Source organism: Drosophila yakuba, chromosome X, assembly GCF_016746365.2.
Source record: "Drosophila yakuba strain Tai18E2 chromosome X, Prin_Dyak_Tai18E2_2.1, whole genome shotgun sequence".
NCBI classification, from domain to species: Eukaryota; Metazoa; Arthropoda; class Insecta; order Diptera; family Drosophilidae; genus Drosophila; species Drosophila yakuba.
This window is the reverse complement of record NC_052526.2, coordinates 6,866,665-6,888,707: the sequence shown is the minus strand read 5'-3', so window position 1 is coordinate 6,888,707 and position 22,043 is coordinate 6,866,665. Positions and strand designations below refer to the sequence as shown.

At 39.9% G+C, this 22,043-nt stretch overlaps 2 protein-coding genes across 2 annotated transcripts in view; one reads left to right on the top strand and one right to left on the bottom strand.

Moving 5' to 3' along the window:
* LOC6524508 overlaps positions 1 to 22,043 on the top strand; it is a 51,930-nt gene that overhangs the window by 7,594 nt on the left and 22,293 nt on the right. The window lies entirely within an intron of this gene.
* On the bottom strand, positions 6,220 to 7,202 carry LOC6524510 (endocuticle structural glycoprotein SgAbd-8). The gene is made up of 3 exons (XM_002100331.4): positions 6,793 to 7,202; positions 6,504 to 6,713; positions 6,220 to 6,439 (listed from the first exon to the last, which is right to left on the bottom strand). Exons 1-3 carry the CDS (start codon positions 7,053 to 7,055, stop codon positions 6,319 to 6,321), a joined length of 594 nt encoding a protein of 197 aa, XP_002100367.1. The 5' UTR covers positions 7,056 to 7,202; the 3' UTR covers positions 6,220 to 6,318.

Below are 22,043 nucleotides of genomic sequence, written 5' to 3'. Positions count from 1 at the left end.
TCCATAATCGAGCGCACACACCTCATTTCGGCAGTTCATTTGGCTTGGGGGAATTAAATTTGACTTTGATTGAACTTTATTCAAATTCGATTGACCTGAAATGGATGGGAATCTGTTTATCAATTTGTAAGAAAATGAAATAATGTTTTTTGTTGGTTCAAGGATCAAAAATTGTTGTAATCCAGCAAGTCATTTAAAGTTATGCATAGTTTAATTAGGTTTTTCTATAACTTCTTCAGTAAACAGACACAAAATTTGATAATTTCAAGGATTTGCCATACAATTAAATTTAATTGAAATACCCTTTTTTACTAAGCCTTACTAATGTTTTTTTTTTACAACTTACAGAGTGCCCAATCATTTTTTATTCGCATAATTCCTGGTTTATTTTCAATTTTCGACTGATGGCTGGCACTTGCTCATTTCAATTTCTGCGCCATTTGAGGACCTTCATTTGTCAATGTTCACCTTTGACATTCTGCCCCACCCCATATCCGCCCACTTTCTCCTTCGTCCTTTCGCCAGGCTCCAGTTACCATCATGGGCACCACAATGACCCGACGACAGGCTTTCCCTTCCATTGTCCCGGATAATTTCCATCATCTAATGCGTTATCTTGGGCCAGCAAGTGCCTAATATTCTTTATTTTTTTTTTTCTGGTTTGGGGGGTAAAATTTCCCGCCCACGCATTATTTTTGATGGCACAATTTTGAGCATTAGGAGGGTAGCTGGATGCTGGTGAAAAGCCCCCTCCCCCCAAACTTCGTGCTCAGTGATCTGTGTGCGCTGGCAATCATTAGCCTCAATGTCCTGTCCGCTTTGCGCTTTATTCATGCAACAATTGTTGATTGCCACCCCTCGGAAAAGCAGCCAGTATCAAGCAGCCAGCCACCCATCGTTTGTTGCGTGTGAATTATTGTTGGTAATAACGTGGAATTGCCTTGTCAGTCAGCAATCTGCAAGAAATGAAGCCTTCACTTGCTACCTAAAACTCAAGTATTAAGTTAAGTAGCTGGGGAGTACGAAAGTACGAGTGTACCACCACCATCATCACATCACAAAAATAGTTCCATAAAAGGCGCAATAAAACGAGTTAATTTCCGAGTCAAGTTCCCCGAAAACTTGCTACAACTTCAAGGAGCTTACTCTATTTCTCCTATAAATTTAATCAAACACACACGGGGGGCACATGGGTGGCAGCCAAAAGAGGGGGGGGGGGACTATAAAGGAGGTGAATGGGGAGTATTCTCAACCCAGTTGGCGCTCTAAATAATTCATGTCGGCAACATTCGTTCTGGGCTCGCTTTCTAGCTTGAAGAGTTTTCTGCAACATTTTCCAACTTGTTGTAATACATTCAAATGAGTCTGGGAAAGAGGTTGCAAAAAGGGGGGGTTACATGGATTGGTGGAGGGCAGAAAGGTGGCACGAATGGGGGAGAAATGGGCTGAGTTCGGTGGCAAAGTGGGTGGGGACTACTGTCCAACCAACGCACATGAGAAAAATCACACGTGCAAGTGAGAAATATTAAACAAAAATAAGCAATTTAAAAAAAGATTATGAGAAAAGGAGCAACTTTGAAGTGTCTTATAAAATACCCTTTAACTTATTCTAAATTGTATCTTATAAAAATACCCTTTAACTTATTCTAAATTGTATCTTATAAAAATACCCTTTAACTAATTATAAATTTTATCTTATAAAAATACCCTTTAACTAATTATAAATTTTATCTTATAAAAATACCCTTTAACTTATTCTAACTTTTATTTACCAATTAAAGCGGCATTCTTTTATTTTATTTACATTTGCGTGGCGCGTTTACTTTTAGGCTTGCATTGTAGATCAATTTCTCACAAGTTTCTCCAACAAATTTTGATACAATTTCTTTTAAAATGATGTTTCTTATTTCATTAATTTGGCCCCTACTTGGTTTTGGCCACATTTTGTGGAAGCCACGGCGTCATGCCGCTGACTTCTATGTGCCCCATTCACTTGACTTTTTTGTGTTCACGCCACCCGCCGCATAATTTGGCGCACTAAATTTATGTGCGCAATTGTGCCGAGTTGTGTGAAACGCCCCAAAACACCAGCAGGATGTGATGTGGTGTCCAATGCTCCCCAATGCTCCACATCCCCATCCTCCACTGCAGCATTCGGAATGTAGTATTACATGGCACTGCCTTTGTGCTGCACTGCGCGAAATAAAGCAATGCGGCTTTACAAATTTAATAAGTATTTCTAGACAGAGTTGCGTACTTAGCTAAATACTCGTTTCTTTAAGCTACTATTGAAATAATGCAGCAAGTAAGTCTTGTGAGTTTTTTGCCGTGTACAACTGCTCACTTTGGTCCTTCGGAGGTCCTGCGTGGAATTCTCCATTTGTCGCCGGTCTACAGTTACATGTATCCCGTGGATACGGATACTGTCGCTGCACCTTCTTTATCCTGCGATCCTGCGAGGGGTCCTTTGTGTGTTATTATTCAAAATCCAGTCAATAATGCGAAACGCGATGCTAATTTATTACACCAAATACGCAACAAGATGCTCCACGCTTTTTTATGCAGCGAAATTTTATATTTTTTTTTTTACTTGGAAGTTACAATTACGACCAGGGAATACGACTAGCAGTTAACGCACACATATGCAAATTGTACATATGTCTTGGTGATATAGTGATATATATGTATGTGTATCCTTGGGATTGTGAGTGCGCTGTCTGGTTTTCAATTTTATCCCTTTTATTGGCTCTGCATTTGTTCCAGCTGCTTAAAATTCATACGCAAATACTTGGTAAAAGGGGTGGGGGGGCTGGTTAAGCAGATTGCAAAGGGGGCTCAAATTGTTCCTTTTGGGTCCATAAAGTCCCCCGTCAACCAGCTGCCAAAAGTTTCCTCGACGCTTTGTGCAAATTAGTTTATTGGAATTTCTTGTTTTTTTTCTTCTTCTTTTTTTTATATTTTATTTCGCTTCGATTTATTTCCTCTCGAAACGAATTGGAAAAAGGGGGCGGCGAATTTGTGGGTGGAAAAACGAGGTGGCATGTGCGTAGAGATTTATAGTTTTCCTCGAAGCAATTGTGCATATTACATGGCTTTCAGTTGTTATACCAGCTACCAGTTTTATTAAATTACTTATTTTTGTTTTCAGAGAATGCTTTTTAACATTTGTTATTAAAGCATTTTTCATATGGTTTTATGTGTTAGGTAAATTCTTATTTTGTAAATGTGAATTTATTCATAAAAGCTGGAAATTAACCTAATTTTTATACAGAAAAAATGATTAAACAGAAAAATTGTTAAACAGAAACATTGTTAAACAGAAAAATTGTTAAACAGAAAAGGTTGATATGTGTATATATAATGTGCAAGAGAATGACTGCCGTTATTTTCAAGATATTTTTATGCGATATTTTTTAATGCCAACCGGAGTTCACTCTTTTTTTTCACCCGTAAGAACTAAAGGCCACTTTATTTTCCCCCATAACTTGCTAAATTTATAATATTACGTGTTACACACTGTGGGAGCTCCAAAAAGAGGGGGGAAAACTGGGGGCCAACACACACAGACTATTAAAATTTTAATGAAAATGATGTCCGTTGGGACGGGTAACAACGTTCTCGCATTGCCAATGAAGATGACTCACCCGAGTCGGAAAAGCTGGGGGAAAAAGCGGGGGAAAAGTGGGGGAAAAGCGGGGGAAAAGCTTTTGGCTAAGGCTAAGTAATGTAACTGCCAAAAGGGGGATGGGGGATGGAAAAGCGTGGAAAATGTGCGTGCAACTGCCATATCAATATCAACACACACACACACATGGCGCAGCACATCCATTCCAAACACACAGGTGGATTAACATTGAAATTGACTGACACAAACGCAAGGTTCGCTTTTCTCAATTTTCTCCACGGGTCGAATTTGCACGCAATTATAAGCCAGGTGTAGCCAAATTAATTTGCAGCTCTCAGTTAAAGCTCAGCTAAGTTCAAGCTTTAATTTGATGTTTTTATTTCAAGCGCAAAATATATTTTTAAAGCCAAATGCCAGAACTAAAACTAGCAATTTATCAATAATATGTTTAATATGTAACTTGCACTTTGGACATATCTTTAATATTTTTTTAATATTAACGAGTGTAGTGGGCTTTTATAAAATATTTAATATTAATAATTTGTAGTATATATGTTATTATTTATATAAAGAATACTTGCAAGTGCCTAGAAATATTTATTTGCATTTGCATTGGGTAATTTTCTTAAACGTTTGCCATGTGCCATTTTGTGTGATTTTCTTCTGGCATTAAAACTGTGTGTTTGCCGCTGGCAAATGTCAGTACACCCGTTGCCGCCCCCACCCCTGCCCCACACCCCCTCACAACGCCGACGCCCCTGAACTGTGAAAACCCCCCTCAACCCCCCTTAAGGGTTGCTCCATGCCCGGTAACTTGATTTTTTGCTCGCGGCACAGCGCCAAATCCGTTTAAATTTATGGCGTGTCATTGTTTTGGCATAAAATTAAGTGAGTTCGTTTTTCGTGGGTGGGGGGTGTGGGCGTGGAGGTGGTGGAAATGTAGTTAAACATGCACAGACATGCATGCAAATGATTGCAGTTGCCACCCCCCTCCAACCCAAGCCAAAGGAAGGACCTCCGAAAATAGAAGACCCAGTTCACATGTTAATGAAATTCAATAAGCGCTGCCTACTTTCGGGCGCTTTCGCAGCGATGCCTGTTCATAATGGCCGCTCCTTATGCACTGTCCAAAAATTCAAGTGAGTTACATAGGGGTATTTCAAAAATATACTGTGGCGTTTTTCACAGCGAAAGATATTCGAATTTAAGGAAACTATCATTCTTGGAGATAAGCACATTGGCAGTAGCTGAAAACTAATAGTATATAATAATTTCGTTGAGTGTAGAACCCCAGCTAGAATCTCCTCTGTTCACTAGACATCCCATTTCTGCATCCATTTCCCCCCTCGCTTCGCCAGCAATTGTTCATCTTCCCAAGCGAGGCCGCAACATGGAAAATAATTTATAAAATTCATAAGCGCCTTTAATTTATGAGAACATCCTTTTCCCCTCCCCCTCCCTTGCCAACAGCCCCCTTTCCTGGGAATTCCCCCGCTGCCCCCGCAGCAATTCAGTGTAATTTTAATTAATGCTAAAACGGAATGCGAATGCTAAGCGACCAAGAGACGGTTAGAAAAAGAGAACAAAAAAAAGGAAAAAAGAAAAAAAAGAAAGGAAAAAGAAAGATGAAGACACAAGACATGAATGGCTTGGGAAAAATCATCGAAAACAATTCCGAAAAAAGGACAGAGAAGAAAGTTCAGAGACAATGCGAGAAGGAAATTTGACAGTAAAGTGGAGAATGGGCGGAAAAACAAGGGAAAAGCGGTGGGAAAATCGTGTGGCAGCATTAACATTTGAAAAGCCTGCGGGTTTTTCCTCTATCCATCTTTTGAGATCTTTTAAATAATACGAATTTTTTGTTTGCTGCTAGAAGATTCAAATTATAAATACCAATCATATTACCTGTTTATATGCATATAAATGAATGATTTTGTTATTACTTAAAGCTAATTAAGTTAAATTTCTTTAATTTGCAACTCTTTTAACTAAAAACCTCATTATCTTTCCCCATTAAAGTTTCGCCACCTTTCCTTAACTCAAAGCTGCAACTTGCAGACACAAAATAAACAGAGCCTCAGACGTTGGCAAAAGTTGGCTTTACTTATGATTAATGCCAGGCGACAATGGCCAAAAAGTTTACTCTTTTTTTTTATGTTTTTTTGTTTGCCAAAAGGGCGCAAAAAAGTTTGTAACGTGGCAAAAGCAGGGATTTAGCTTGTTTTTTGATTGCGGACCTCAAATGCTTAACTGCATATTAATTCAAGGGTCTCTGTGTTTTTGTATTGAGCACTTACTATACTTCGCTTTTTGGCCAAAAGTCAAAGTACACAAAAAACCAAAAAAAAAAAAAAAATGCAAACAGCAAAGAGGCGTGGCAGTGTGTTCTTTTGGCAGCCTTTTTGTGGGCGGGGCACAGAAGTTGTTCACTTAAATTAGCTACAAAGGCGGTTACTCGATTGTCGTAGTCTTTCGCCATGGTTTCTGTATAAAGCAGTATATAAATTAATGCTGGTTAGCCAGTTTAATGGGAATTGAAGGACATCTGTTGTAATTGCTGGCATATTTCATTTTAAATAAGTGTTTTTGAGTTTTTTTTTTTGAAAATTACCTAAAGCGGCTTCTATTTATTGAAATTTACAGTATTAAAAGCAGTTTACTGGGTGTTCTGTTCATCCCATTGATTATATCACTTAGTAGTGCCTGCGCTGGCGATATCCTGGTGGCAGATACCGAGTGGCAGGAGCAGGAGCAGGGACATGCGATGAGGCCGATCCGCGGTAGCCAGATCCACCGGCGCCATAAGAGCTGCGACTAAGATTGAATAACGATTAATACTCATATCAAGTGGTTCATATAAAGTGGTTTGATGACTTACCCAGCTGGAGCAGCGGGCACCGCGGGAGAAACGGGCAGATGGGCACCTTCGGCATGGAATCCGTTCTTATCAGCCGTATAGTTCACCGTGTACTGTTTGCCATCGTCGCCAGTGTATGAGTAGGATCCCTGGACACCCAGCGATCCGTGGGGCCATCCGCCGCGGAACTCACCGGTCTCATCGCGGTGAATGCCATTGCCAGTGTCAAAACTGCGAATGTATAGGGTATTGTTAGTTCATAACTGCATAACTGACTGCTGAATGTTGGTGGAAATTTAAGGTTTCCTACCCGAAGTTGTAGTTGCCATTGGCGTCGCTGTTATAATCGCTTCTCACGATGGGAATTTGGGGCTGTTGCTGGCGCTGGAAGCTGGAGGCGCCTCCAAATGAATGTCCTGCGCCAGGACGAGCGTGTCCTTGGCCACTGACACCGTGGTAGTGCAGCTGACTGGCCTGCGGAGTGGGCAAATACCGCTGGCTAAGGCGACCGGCCCAAATGGCCGATGAAAAGCCGACTAGCACAAGGGCAACGGTCAACAGAGGTCGCATCATTTTCGCGCTTTTAAACCACAAATCACAGAACACACAAGGCACTTGCAAAAAAAAAAAACAAAGAAAGAAATAAAATGATATATAGTTGGATTATGGAGGCGGATTCTCGATCTGGGGAACGCTCGAACGGCAACTGCTGGTGAATCCGCTGGAGCGATTTGGTTTTATAGCCCCTCCATCAAACACTCACACTTCGACAAACATTCCATGCTCGGTTTTAATTGTTTTCTGTTCAACTTCTTTTTGCCTTCTTTTTTTCTTTAGCCGATTTTTTTCTTTGCTGAGATTTTTCGTTGTTGTTGTTTTGTTTGCTGTGGCCGTTTAATTAGCCAAAGGCAGACGCGGCCAGCAAACAATTTTTGGAATAGTTTTTCAAACCCCTCAAGGCCCGCCCTCTTTCCTAATTTTTTTTTTGTTTTCGGGTTTCTTCTTGTTTTTGTGTGTGGTGGGTGAGGTTTTTGGCCTGCAACCCGCTGAGTGGTGCATTTTGGTAGTACATGCCACTTGGCACTTGGTCAAAATGCTGCGGCTAAGCTAATTTTGGCTACAACGAAGCAATGGTTTCAACCTTTTTCGGGGGTTGGCTCTTATATCAGTGCCTAATATTATTCTGCGAAAGTTGTTATGCAGACAAAACAAATTATTTGAAAACTTATTTGTATAAAGAAGTGTTTTTTTTAATAGTTACAAATAGGAAGCATAAGGTTATTTGCATTAGTTGTGTTAGTCTATTTTATTTATTTGGGACTTAAGAAGATCCATGCTTCTAATCTGATTAAAGTGATCTCTGATCTATGCGCCTGTCTGCTATTAAAGATAGAACCATAAACCCAAAAAAGCGATAAATGCAAAGAGAAAAACACTTTTGCGGAGTTCCGGTTCGCGATTCGCTGGCTCGAGTGCTTTTGCTTTGGGGCTATCCAAAAACCAAAAATGCCCTCACTCGAGGGCCATTACAACAAAAGTCGCCGCTCGATTCTAGCAAAACAACTCGAGGGGCATCAAAGTCGGCGTTGATGATGGTGATGATGATGTTGATTGGGATCAGTGGATGTTAACGAACAAATGATGATGGGTAAGAGGCACAGACGATGAAGATCCAATCCATGATGATGTTGTACGGGGCGAAAACGGTAGCAAAAGTTTGACGAAAAATTCCTCAATGGATTTGTGAATTCTAATCACAATTAATAGGTGTTGAAACAGCAGGTTGCCATGGATGGTTCCAGAGTTCAGGGCTGATGATCCATGCCGAAATTCTGTGGAACTTAATTGGGTTTTGCACCTTGATTATTCTTCTTTGATTTTGAAATCAAAGAGTATATTAACTATCCATATAAGATAAAAGCAAAAAATATTAACGACAAGCGGACTGGGTAGATTTCAATAATTATTGTTGTGCTAAACTATGAAATATAACAAATGGGTGTGAAAACAGTGGGGGATCCTGAATGAGTTGCTAAGTTCAAGGTTAGCCACTCGTCGTGTACAACTTTCAGCTGAGTCAGTTAAGTTTTACTTTCCTCATTTATTCCCATCAAATTTTCACCCAACAATAAACCCATTCAAGTGGGATTAATGTCTAAAAATACTTTTGCACCATCATCATAACTTAATAGTGGATTGCAGTTGAACCCGAAAAACCGAGTTAAAAAAACAGAAATAAAACTGGTTATCGAGTGGCTTATTATGTTTGGTAGGATTTCCCAACGCAGAACATACAACAAATTGAATTCTGACCATATCCGCAATTATGATGATAATCGCGTCAAATTTGTTATTGTTTGAGGTGTTTAATAATGATAAATAATAAACACAGCCAGCGCTGCGAAACGCCATTAATTAATAATAATAAATGATGAACTAATCAAATAAAAGCGTGAAAAGTGAAGCTGCGACGTTAATGATGCTTGAGGCGCAAGATCATTCATTAGCTTGACTCGCGTCGGTTGATTTGAGTGTGGAGTAGTAGTAGTGTGGAGTGCAGCCACTCTGAACGCGAAGTACAGTCACATCCGCAGTGAAGTGCAGCCACACTAAAAGCAATGTACATAAACAGCAATTGAACGCTTCGCTGGCGCCAAAAAGTGCATAATGCACAGTTAGCCGCGACACTCGCTAATGGCTCCTCATTATGTTCCATTAGCGGTGACTGTACCTTGTCCACCTTGTCCATCCTGTTCCATCGCCATCTCCATCTCCATCTCTCTCTGTCGTTCAGCTGCTACCTCTGCACCTCGGCGATGGCTCATAATTTATGCAGCTTGGCAAAGTATTCGTGTAAGACGTTAGGGCTTAGACGCTTAAGCGGATGTAATGCCAGTCGCAAATGAACTTGTAATTTACAATGCATCTGACACTGACAACCTGACAACTGACAGGTGACTGTACCCAGGTACTCGATACTTGTACTCGTTTTTCGCAGCACTTGGCTGGACTTAATCTGTGGCTCAAATCCAACTTGGTTATCTTTGATGATGTTGCAAGGGATTGGCTAATTGCGGTTATGCTTCGTATCGCTTGGAGTTAAGTTTGCAGAGTTTGCAGATGCATAACATTATTTTAAAGTGCTTAAAATGTTGGGTGCCCTTTTTTTTTACAGTACATTTTAACTAATTTGAATGTGCTTTGGTTTATCCCCCCGAAGTTCACTCGTCTGTGGCTAATTGAATCATGAATGGAACTGAATTGCAATGTGTTCATTTTATCAAAGTTTCCATTTTCCGGGACATTCAAGTAATCGCCTTAAAGAAACGAAGTGGTTGGAGTTGCGGAGTGTATGTAAACATTTGCCTAGGCCAAGAGCCTGTTTCACTTCCATCGTTCCCCGCAGGATTCTCGATGTCGTCGTGATAAGAACTTCAGTGACGTCGGAAAGGGGGATGGGAATGGCCTGTCATCGCTCTTATCGCATTTTTATACCCGTTACTCGTGGAGTAAAAGGGTATACTAGACTTGTTGAAAAGTATGTAACAGGCAGAAGCAAGCGTTACCGATTATATAGAGTATATATATTCCTGATAAGAATCAATAGCCGAGTCGATCTGGCCATTCGCACTTTCAATAGCTGAGTAATGGGTATCGGATAATCGGGGAACTCGATTATAGCGTTCTTTCTTGTTTTTTTTCTCTCTTCGTTCACATCGACTTGTTATTTCCGTTTATGATTTTTCCTTTGAACTTTTCTTTCCTTTGTCGTGCAAGAAAATGTCAAATTCAGCTATTTGTTTAATTGAAAATAAAGAACTGGCGCTGCAAGCCTTAATACGGGGCGTGTCCAATTGTTGTGTGTCATTAATTTAAATTAGAGCTTGAAGCCCAATTCCATTCCACATCGATTTGCTACTTCACTGGATACGTTTAATGGGGATGGAGTTGAATGTCGGTAGATTGTTTGTTCGGCTAGATAAAGTTAACTCGTGGGGGGAAATGTAGAAGTCCTTCTGCTGAATCACTGAAATTCTGGGATTACAAATTCTATTGCTATGTAACGTGTTTTCAAAGACATAAGAAGTTGCTTAAATTTTCCGCAAAATTAAATGTATTTTCGACACCTTCTGTGCAACTTCTGTTTGATTTATGAAATGGCACATGAAAATGAGTTATATTCACGAATATCATCATCTATTTGCTTTCTTTCCCCTCTTCTCTTTGGATTTCCTTCATTCCGTTGCCAAATGAAAGTTTAACTTTCTGCTTATCGCCCTTAGCCTGGCAACAATAACAATTTGTTGCTAATGCACATTGCTGTTTACTTAACCCACAAATATATACAAACAGAAACCACCACCCCAGTACCTTTTCATATATGTATGTATGTAGCTAACCCCCCACCAAAGTTGACTTCCCCGTCCATGAATGGCTGTGGGAACATGAGCTAAACTACTCATTAAGCCAACTTTGGCGTTTCTCCATATGAAACTCAAGCGATTTGTCCACAGATCAGAGGGAAAAGGGGGAGTCAGGGGCGGAGTCAGTTCAAGGGGCGGGGTTGAGCTTATCCCCAGTGCTGTGTTTGATTAAGCAATTCCAGGCGGAAATTAAATGGACACGCAAAACAAACTGTGAGCTGGAAAAGCTGCTCCCGGGATCATCACTACCAGTAAACAAAAAAAAAAAGTTACCGAAAAGGGTCATTCTGAGGGAAAAATGGGGGAGATGCAGGACGTTGGGCAGCTCTGTGACCCCCATGGGTTCGTCTCTATCAAACTTAACTGAGCAGCGCTCAAGTGAGAAGATTAAATCGCCATAAATATTAACTACAGTTGCTTTCCCATTTCAAATGGGTGGTGGTGGGTTGGTCCATGGCTCCATCGAAAGGTAAGACAATTCGAAAGCGTTCGCCTTGATTTAGCACCGGAAGGCACGCACACCACGTGCCACCAGTTCAAGTCCCCTGGATGGACGCGCCCCACCCCCTACCCCCACCCATTTACCCAACTCCGTGCCTGCCCGCGGGCAAGTGTACAAATCAAATGATTTATTGGACCACGGTCAGTTGTTGTGGCAAATGCGAATTTGGAGCATCTCGCGTGAAAGGGCCACCGAATAATTGAAACGTACGTCTGTCAGTTCGAAAAACCCCCCCAAAAACAAAAACAAAAGCAAAAAACCATGTTTCAAGTTGAGGGATCCTTTGGGCGGGGAGGCATCCACCTGGTGCGGAAAATTCGTTTTGAGGCGTCTGCTAATTGGTGGCGGGGTCAAAGGTGGTGTGGGAATGCCTCGTGGCTCGTGATGAATTGCAAGACTCGGTTTCTAGGGTACGTATTCTCATTCTCTCTCAGCATTTTCCAGAAAACTGCGTCTTTATTAAACATTGTTTCATGGAATTATAAAAGCTGCATAAATGATGTATGCTGTAATATGATTCTGCATTTGTGCAACGTAATTACGTCCATTTCAAATTCTCATTTGTTATTCTTATAGTTTAATTACGATTAAAGTTTTAAAATGCGAATTAAATTCAAATTAGTTGGCAGATAGGGACTGTAAAATTTCAAGTATATTATTTATTATTCTAGTTTGGCTATAATAAAGATTCAAATGTTTAATAAATTTTAATTGTGTTTACAATTTATTTTTACAACTGCTTTAGAGTTCAATGCGAGTCATTAGGCAATAAAGCTGATGCATAATCAGATTTCAACTGATTTCAAGCATCCATCTAAGGCATCCTCTTCCCCGTACTTCACCCCCTCCTTTGGCCCAGCTGGCATTCAGGAATCATCCCCATTTTCAGTTAGTTAATTGCCAATATTACACAAGTGCCACATCCAGAGTTGCCGCGCTCAATAGTATGCTATGTGAGTTGCTCATCCAATCCTTCGTTTTTGCTCGGCTCAGCTCGGCTTTCTTCGTTTCGATGCGGTCTCTTAAGCGCTTTCTCTCTCTCTCTCTCGTTCTCTCTGATTTTTTGGGCACAGTCGTTGTGGTAAGTCAGTGGTCATAACATTTGTGTTGATATGTCAACAGTCATAAATCTAAAGTAATAAAAATAAAATAAAAGTAGTTGAAACAACGTAAAACAAAAATCAGTATTATATAATCAAAAATATGAAATTAATATTACAATAATAAAGAAGAAAAAAGTTTTAGGGGAATTCGATTGTATAACAGCATATTTATTTCCGGTTTGGTGAAAAAACACTTTTCGTCCTCACTGTGTGAGTTGCCTTTGCAGCGTTGCCACTTTGCGCAGAATCCAAAAACCGGCAAAGCAGGGTGACACTGCTCATCTCTGTTGTTGTGCTTTCGGGCCTTCTCTCGAATCCTTTCCGTCCTTCCTCGTCCTTCCGCTGGCATTTCGTTCGCTCTGTTGTGGGTGCCGCGGCACGTGCCGTATCCGCATCCGTATGCTTGTTGTTATACCCGGCACCCGTGGATTTCGAGGGTATGTAGTACTCGAACTATGTACATTTGATAAAATAGACTATGTTAATAATAATAAAGTAAACTAAATGAAATAAACTAATAAATTTAAAAAATGAATAAAACCATATTTTAAATTGCACTTCCAAAACAATCGAATTATAATAACATAATATAATAAACATATAAAATAGCTAGGGAGTAAGTGTTTATATCTTGCAGTTATTATTTTATTTTGCAGCTGCAGTGTCGTATTCGTCCCTTTGCGAGTAACGGGTACTTTCCAGATTGAGACACCCGCTTTAAACTTTCCTACTTGTTTTGCGTGCTCTCCGGTGCTCTCACTCTTTCTTTCCCTTTCGCTCGCGGGGGTTGTTACCATTACGAGAATGAGAGAGAGTACGTGTTGTGGGGGAGTGGGAGAAAGGATGGGAGAGCGGCGAGGCGACTTGGCGGCTGTCGATGGAAGTGTCGTTAGTTCAGCATCAGACTTTGCAACGCACGCAACTGCACGCAAATAACGCGGGCGTCGCTGTCACGTCGCCGCCGACGGCCCAAAAACATCTAAAAACGAACAAACCTACAGTGACTTAAAGTTAGGCGAACATTTTCTAATACGCAAAGAACCAAAAGAAGAACAATTCGCGAACAGTGACTTGAAAATCAGTTTAAAAACTGCAAATTGTTGTTACACATTTTTTCTAAATATTTTGTTGTTGTGAGTGAGCAAAACTTTCAGTGTAAAGTCAAAAACACAAACACACAGCCGCCACACATATCAGTGAAAACGAGGAAAGTGTGCTAGAGGTGAGTGATGTTCTAGGGAATTTTTTATTGAAACAATGAGTTTGGTTTCCGCAACAAGGTGTTTAATTAACGCTTATTGATGGGCGTAATTTGAGAAGATGGTTAAAGGCGCAAAACAACAAGAAATTAATAATAATAAGAGGGCAAACACAAACACAAACAAACATGTGCGCAAGTCAACGTCGTAACATTGCGAAATTGATTTTTCATCTGCTTGCGGTACTTTTCGCTCTTACCACGCGAGAGAGCAAGAGCGAGAGAGCGGGAAAAGGAGAGTAAATGAGAGCGGGAGAGAGTGCTGCCAAACTGTCTGGCAGTCAACCTGTCATGCCAACAACAACAAAAACAGCTAGAACAAAAACAAAAACACATACAGCGCCTAATCAAAGCAGCGCGTTTTGGCAGCGACTTTTGCCGCTGCTTTCGTCATGACCTTCATGACTCATCGTTTTGGGGAAAGGCCCCTACATTCTTTCAGCCCAAGCCCCCCTTCTCCCGTTCGCCACACTCTCTGGCCCTCTCGTTCTCTCTCTTTGCAGCTCCTTGCGGTTTTTGCTCCAATTTGCTGGCCTGCGAATTTAATTAAATTGTCTTTACATATTAGCCGGATCAAATTGGAGCGCCTGTAATTTATAGTTGACCCATTGTGTTCATTAATTTTACCTCCGCATTTCCTACTGTTTATTTTTTCTTTTTTCCTGCCACTTGGCCACACCTTTGTCCTGTTTTGCTTTTTATACGTATAAAAACTCTCGTTATGACAGTTGAGCATTTACTTTTGGGTCTTCAAATTGCGTAGCATACTTTCAGAAAGGCTCTATGTTTTTGTAATTAATTGCTTAATACAGTTTGGTAAGGATGAAAATTTCCATTAAAATTGTTTTTAAATTTTGCCAAAAGCCGTTTTTCCGAATTGCCGTCATAAAATAATAAGGTTTTTTTCCATTACTTTTAAAATAACTGTCTGAATATGGAATGTCATACCTCGTTGAGTTCGTAATTAAATTTCCAATCAAACTGTGTTTTCAACAATAAATTTAATTTTTTTCAAATTTTTTGCAAATTTTTTGCAAATTCTGACGATGCAATGCGAAAATTTGGCCAAAAATTATTTTGACAATGTCGGTCAAAAAGTGATTTGGATGCTTAGTATTGGTAATTAGGAGTAAAAAACTGTAATTCTTTTCGCTTTCTGACAATTTTTAATCAAGTTATGCAGAAAATACCAATTGTAAATATTGAAATTTTGGCGAAAATCGTTTTTCTGATTTTTTGCGTAAATAATTATCAGTATTTTGATCAGAACATTGGAAATAATGGTCCAAATATGGAATGTCATACCTCGTTCAGTTTGTAATTAAATTTCTAATGAAACTGTGTTTTCAAAAAAAATTCTATTTCTTTCGCATTTTTTGAAAATTTAGATGATGTTACCCCTTACAAAAAATGTGCAAATTTGGCCAAAAATTATTTTGACAATGTCGGTCAAAAAGTGATTTGGATGGTTAGTATTGGTAATTAGGAGTAAAAAACTGTAATGCTTTTCATTTTCTGACAATTTTTAGTCAAGTTATGCAGAAAATACCAATTGTAAATATTGAAATTTTGCCGAAAATCGTTTTTCTGATTTTTTTCAAATTTGTTGCAAATTTTTTTACTAAAAAGAAGAAAATAGTCCCAAAAATTAAATAGTAGGGATCGTTAGCATGGTTAATTAGATGCTTCTTTTATCTATCTTTTATTAATATGAAAACCTTTTAATAAAATGCCTACTTAATAGCTCAAAAAGTTTTTAAATATGCTTTACGAAAGTTTAAAAAACTTTCTGTGCTTAAATTCATTTTATTTTAGTTCGCGTATTTTAATTTCCAAAACTTTCGTTCATTTCAAGCGAGTTGCGCTCAAATGTTTTTTATTTGAACAGTTATTTGCCCGAGGCCAAAAGGAGCGAAAAGTCGGCGGTACTGGCGATGGTGTCAAGTTTTAAGCCTTTTAATGAGCCTCGAGGTCGCCCGTCAAACTTAATGAAAAAGCTCGAAAAAAATATGCAAATAAATTTTCCAAAAATAGCTGGGAACTGCGGAAAAGTTTCTCCGTAACGGAGGCGTTGCTGGTTTGGCTCTAGATCCCCTTTCATTTTCGACTGTGGGTTTGGATGTCAGTCCCCCAAAATAGAGTTCGCAACCCAACACAAAAAAAAGGAGGAAAATGTAATCAGAGGGCAAGAAGTCCAATTTTTTTCTGTTGTCACGTTTTTTCTTTTTTCTGGTCAGACGTAATATTAACAAATGGCTTGGCCATCAATTTGAGGCTTATTTAATGTTCAACAACTGCCCAAAAAGGCAACTGTCGCATTTCCTATGCCAGCCACTGTCAAATTATATAATCCCACTGAAAAGTACGTGTTTCTTGAGAATTTTCTGCATATAAGGACATGAATAATAAATTACATGTAATAATAGGAGGGGTTAAAGAGGTACAAGTCGGTGTTTCATGAAGTGATTTTCCGCAATTTTCATGCAGACGTCTGCGGCACGAGATAAAAAACATTTTAGGCCCAGTCTATTGTTGTCGAAAAGGGGGAGGTTGATATACGAATAATGCTGGATGGGGGCTAAGAGATGAAAATACTCAACAAAAGAAGCAACAGAACAGTCAGAAGCCGCTTAGCAGAAAAGCTTGGACGTGGGACTCCATTGCTTACTTCGCATACTTATACTCACTCTCTGTTCAAAAATTCCCCCATATCCTCTAACTACACACAGAAAAAGTATGATCGATTATCCATTAAATTGCAATATGCAAGTTTTTTTTTAATATTAATGTGGAAACAAATCCTTGCTGCTTAAAGCTATCAAAAACTTATTGCTTGTCACAGACTCGCATGCTATGTAGTATTTCGCATATGCTTAAAATTCATAACTGCGTTAAATGGATTTTTTTTGTGTGTATTACTGCCTTTTCCATAGACAGACGTCGCACTTTGGCGCTAATGATTAATGGCTGTCGTTGTCCTGGAAGTCTAGCTGCTGTCCTCGCCTCCGGCTTGAAAATGCAAAACTCTCGGAGTTTCAAATGGCCTTACCTTCCCCTTACCACCTTACCACCTTACCACCTCACCACCATGATTTTCCACCCGCTTTTCCGCACTTGTCGATTGCAGCTGTTGCAAATCTCAGCAGTCAGTGTTGATAAATGCAAGCGGAGCGTGTTGTGTTGACATTTGTCATGGGTCTTAAGTAACCAGCTTATCGGTTCTCAATCTTAAGGTGTTGTGCCCTCCTAGCTTCCTTCAGCTACCCAGTCACTTAGCCACCCATCCACCCATCCACCCAGTTACCTTTCACTTTTGCCACCTTTTGCTGTGTGCTTGTTGTTGCTTTTGAACTCCCTACTCCGCACGGAAGCTAGTGTTGTAAACTGCTTTGTAAGTGTCTGCCATTCATTTGGGTTCACTAGTGGCATTTGCCACATGACAGCGTTAGAGTGGAAAAGTTGCGTTCCAGTTGCGATAAACCAAATGAAAATTGACAAGCTCTCACACACGTCCACGCGCTGAGTGTTTATATAAATAAACCGGATGACAATAGAAAATTCGCAAGGCAAAGAAAAATATGGCCTGAACTTGGGTGCGGATGTGGGGGGGAAACGCTTACGGAATTTTAAAATGCTTCATCTCATCCTTTGTTCGTTTTTCGGCTGCGAGTCCCTCCCAAAAAAAAAACCCTGACAGGTGCCAGAAAGAAAAGGAAAAGTCAATAGATTGTTTAGGCACTTACATTTTCAAGAAAAATGTGCCAGCAAAAGTGGTAGTTTTTGTATGGAAAATTATTCTTATATAAAATTGCATATAATAATAATAATAATTTAAAAACTAAATTTTTTATTTACAATTACTTGCTAGTAAAAGACTCTCGAACTCAGTAAAGCCAAAAAAACAAGCTTTGTGTTGATTTAATGATTCATTAGTTTCAAACGTAAAATTACCCTATATACCACATTAAATGACTTTATGTTAATTAATTAAAGTGACTTTTAGACCAAACAGAGCACGCCTTTGTTTTATTACACAACGAATGGAGTGAATCATCAAAGTGTTTTCTAGACTGATGATCAAATAGCTCAATAGTTTGAACAATCATTTATTTACCATTCGATGGCTGAGTAATGACATTTTCTTATTGCATATTTAATACGGAATTATTGGTGTTGAATGAGTGAGAAGCCAACAGAAATAAATCGAATTATCTAAATTGAATAATTTATTTGTAAATTATGATCAAGCTGGTGTTATTTCTATTTTATTGTAAATCTGACATGTTGAAAATTTGAGGCAACACTAAAGTACATATTTTTGTAGAGCATATAATAAGTGCCTTATGTAATAATGAGCCCTATTTGTTAGGTGAGCTAGCTACACCTTCACAGGTGTAAATAACTTCGTTCAGATAGATGAGCTCATCAGGTATTCAAGTTAATGATATTACATATATATATTGTGTGTATTTGGCGGGGAACATTACTTTTTCAATTTCAATTACGCACCCTGCAATCCCCAATGATTCCGAAAGTGGAAATCTTTTGGCTAATGCCTCCCAAGTGTAACTCGTGCAAAATTGCGTTGAAAGGTCTCTCGAAAAACTTACTTCATATATATATATATGTATATACATACATATATGTGTGTTTTTTCGGGGGTGTGGAATAACAACAACAATTGGCGGATGTGAAGTGGATTGGGGGTGTAACATGTGTAACAACAAGTGTTAAGTCAAACACCTTTTTGTACCTACCCCTCCACCAAATGCCACTGGCCAGCGCAATTTGTCATTTGGTAAATGAAAAAAATAGAGCCGAGAAAGTTGGAGAGGTTTACCTGGGCACTGGCTCTATTAAATATTCACCCCTTTTTTTTGGTGGGCCAAACGAAATCAAAGAAATAAAAGAAGGCATAGGGGAAAGCGAACCCCCTCAACGTGTAAGTTTCGTTTATTTGCTGATGTTTACAAATTTTCACGGCAAAATGAAAAAAGTTTTCCTGTTCTCGATAAGGTGAAGTTGTTTCTGTTGTTTCTAGTGGGTGTGTATATTTTTTGGTCACTTATGCAACCATTGCCATGGAACGTGAGTTGTTGCGAAAACTTGTTTAGTATTGTTTTGTTTTTCCAGCTCAGCTCCTTGGCCACATGTCCTTGTCATGTGTCAAGTTGGTGAGTTGGTAAACAACTTGCCAAGGAAATGCAAAAGAAATTGGAATATTGGAAAGGGTGTGACCAAAGCGGTTTATAGAAATATAGATTGTCCATTAAGCCGGGGCCATACCCTCATAATTTTCCCGTTTCCTATTTCCCATTTGCCATTCGCCATTTCCGTTGACCATTGACAGTAATGAGTCCAGGGGCTCCTGACAACGCCTAAAAGCTGGCAACAGTTTGCCCAAATTGCTTATTTATGCCATGTCCACGTCTGCCAATGTGTGTGTGACCCATGTTTGAGCCATGCCTTGTTGTGCATGCGACTTTGCACATACCCAGTAGTGCATTAAACTGAGGAAATTGAGGTATGTAACGCTTCAGTTCTAGTTACTACTTACTAGTCCTACTTTAAATTCTCAAATATGTACAATTTCTTGTGAAATTAAGAGCTTAAACAGTAACTAAACTGATTTCCTGCCCAGCAAGGGTACATATAAGTCGGGTATTTCGATTGCAGCACATTTGCCGCTATTAGTTATGTAAAGTGCGACTGGCTGTATGGTTTTTTTTTTTGTTTTTTCCCTGTTTTGTCCAGCCGTGTTGCGGTCACTCCCCGCACCCCCCTTAAATACCCACCGAAACTCACACCCCTGCTTGCAATTTTTGTTGATTTGTCACGTAGGACAACCAAATGGCAGATATACGAAATATGTACGTTTCAGTAACGAGAGGATACGGCATGTGGCCAACAGATGGCGCTGCGGTCGATCGGTGACTGACCACTGCAGTGCACTGGCTGGCGCCATCGTGTTCAAATTGCGAATTATGCTAATTTGCATTCTCTGCTTCACTTCTCCACCTTATCGCCTTTTACCCATTCTCCTGCTTCGCTTTCTCTCACTTTCTTTTGCCTCCGGTCCGCTTCCTTTTACACTTGTAAACGTGTCAAAAAATCTAGTTTCATACATTTCCGCCTCCCATTCAATTTCACCGGACGGTGTTATGTTTCATAAAATATGCAGAAAGGGGGTGGCAACAGTGTGACAGGGGAGGGGGGTGGTGACAGGGCAGGAAGAAAGGCGGTAGAGAGAGAGAGAGAATGACACAGAGAGATGAATTTCACTGCAATACTAAAACTAATAGCAAAATAGTTGATTTCCTGTTTTTGCAGTTTTTATCGAAAATAAATATTCGATGACAAGTACTAAAAGTTTCTGTTGTTTACTTTAAAGCCATATTTTTTTGTGTGTTTTGGGCAAAGAGATATTTTTTGGTTTAGCGATGCGACGTGAAAATGCGTACCGGAAACCGGAAAAGCAAATCAGGTGGCCATTTGTCTCAGTGCAGCTGTCGACGTCCCCAGAGTTTCCACCATGGGCGCATAATGAGTCATCGTCGGCGGTGGCATTATATTTACCGTTACACCGGCAACGCACACACACACACAGACACAGACACACGCACAAATACTCACACCCATACACAGACAAGTGTGCGTCGTCACATGTGCGCAACAAATTGCGTCTGCCGCTTTGAATTTTTGCGGTTACATTTCCGTTGCACCGGCGGGCGAGAACGGCGACATCGACGGCATTTCAATAAGCCAAAAGGAAGACGACACTAAGGGGGAGGAGGTGGAGGTGGAGGAAGAAAGGAAAAGGGGACAGGGAAAGCCAGAAGATGAAGGCTCAGATGGAAGAAGGACTCGAAGCATCGGTATCTTGCAGATGCTTTTCCCGCACATTGGTATGCAACGAAAAATTCATTCGCTAGAATTAGCAAACTATAAAATTCTATAAAATAGATGAGTTTAATTCAGAAATGCGATCCTAATGCTTTCCACACTTACAGTATTATATTTTAGTTAGTATCCATTGAACATACATTAATATTTTTCGATTTACTTGATGACATTCGGTGCCACTGTGCCGGCATGTGCAGTCGCAAAGTGTGCAGCGTGAATGAGAAGAAAAAAAATAGAATATAAATCTGATTTATGCCCCTGGCTATTCTGGCTATTCTGGCTATTGCCGGCCCCTTTAGAAAGTGGCCACATGTGGGGATGTGCTAGTGGTGAGATACAGAGATTGGAAGAAATCGCAGCAAATTCGCATCAAATTTTCATATTTACTATGAATTACAAATTGTCAGATTATGGAAATGGTGTTTTGCCTTTGGCCCAGCTGGGAATCAGTTTTTGGCTTAGCCTCTTACGGTTATTGATCTTGCAGGCCACACATGATGCACTGGAAAAAACTAGAAAAACTGGATATACTAGAAATATATATAATAACATAAGCTGAATGCCATGTTAGTAAAAACTAGATTTTGTGTGACTTGTCTATTACATAGTGATTTACATGTAATTCTCTAGTAACAATTCTCTCAGTGCACGTACATGATTGCTCATAATTCGCACGTGTGTGTGTGTGTGTGTTCGTGTGTGAGTGTGTTTGGCCTGTGCGTCGTAGTAGTTAAGATAGATTTTTGTTGATGTTATGACTCATGGATGTCTGCTGGTGGAATAAGCGGAATAGATAGAGTCATAGAAGCGGATATGGATGGGTGGGATGGGATGAGGCGAGATTTTCTTTATTTTTGTTGCCTCTGGTGGAGGATTAGGTGGCCTGGATGTTTAGCTCCTGCGGTCTCCCTTTGGCATAACCTGATACTTGGGGCAAAGCTATTCCATTCCAGGCCATAATACCTGTGGACAAATAATTACAACAACAGCCGAGTGGGCTTTTGGGTGCGCATGTAGCATATTTAATGACAAAGGAACTCGTGTCAAGGATTACTAATTAGTGTCTGGACGTTGACGACCATGATGATGTTGCCCTGATGTTGCCTGCTCTCTTGTTGCTGTTTATGTCCTTTTGGCTTAAGTGCACACCCCCCAACCATTCAACCATTCAACCATCCACCCAGCAACCGCCCAAAATCCAAAAAGGGGCGGGGCTGGGTTATTTTCGTTTATATATTTGCTTTTTAAATTGACTTTGGGCGCGCTGGCAAATTGAGTTGTCCAATGGCGTCTGTCTGATAAGCGTGTGCCATGTTCCAAGTCTTACCTGCGGCTTAAGTGAAATTTCCTCAAGGGTTTTAATATCAGTGG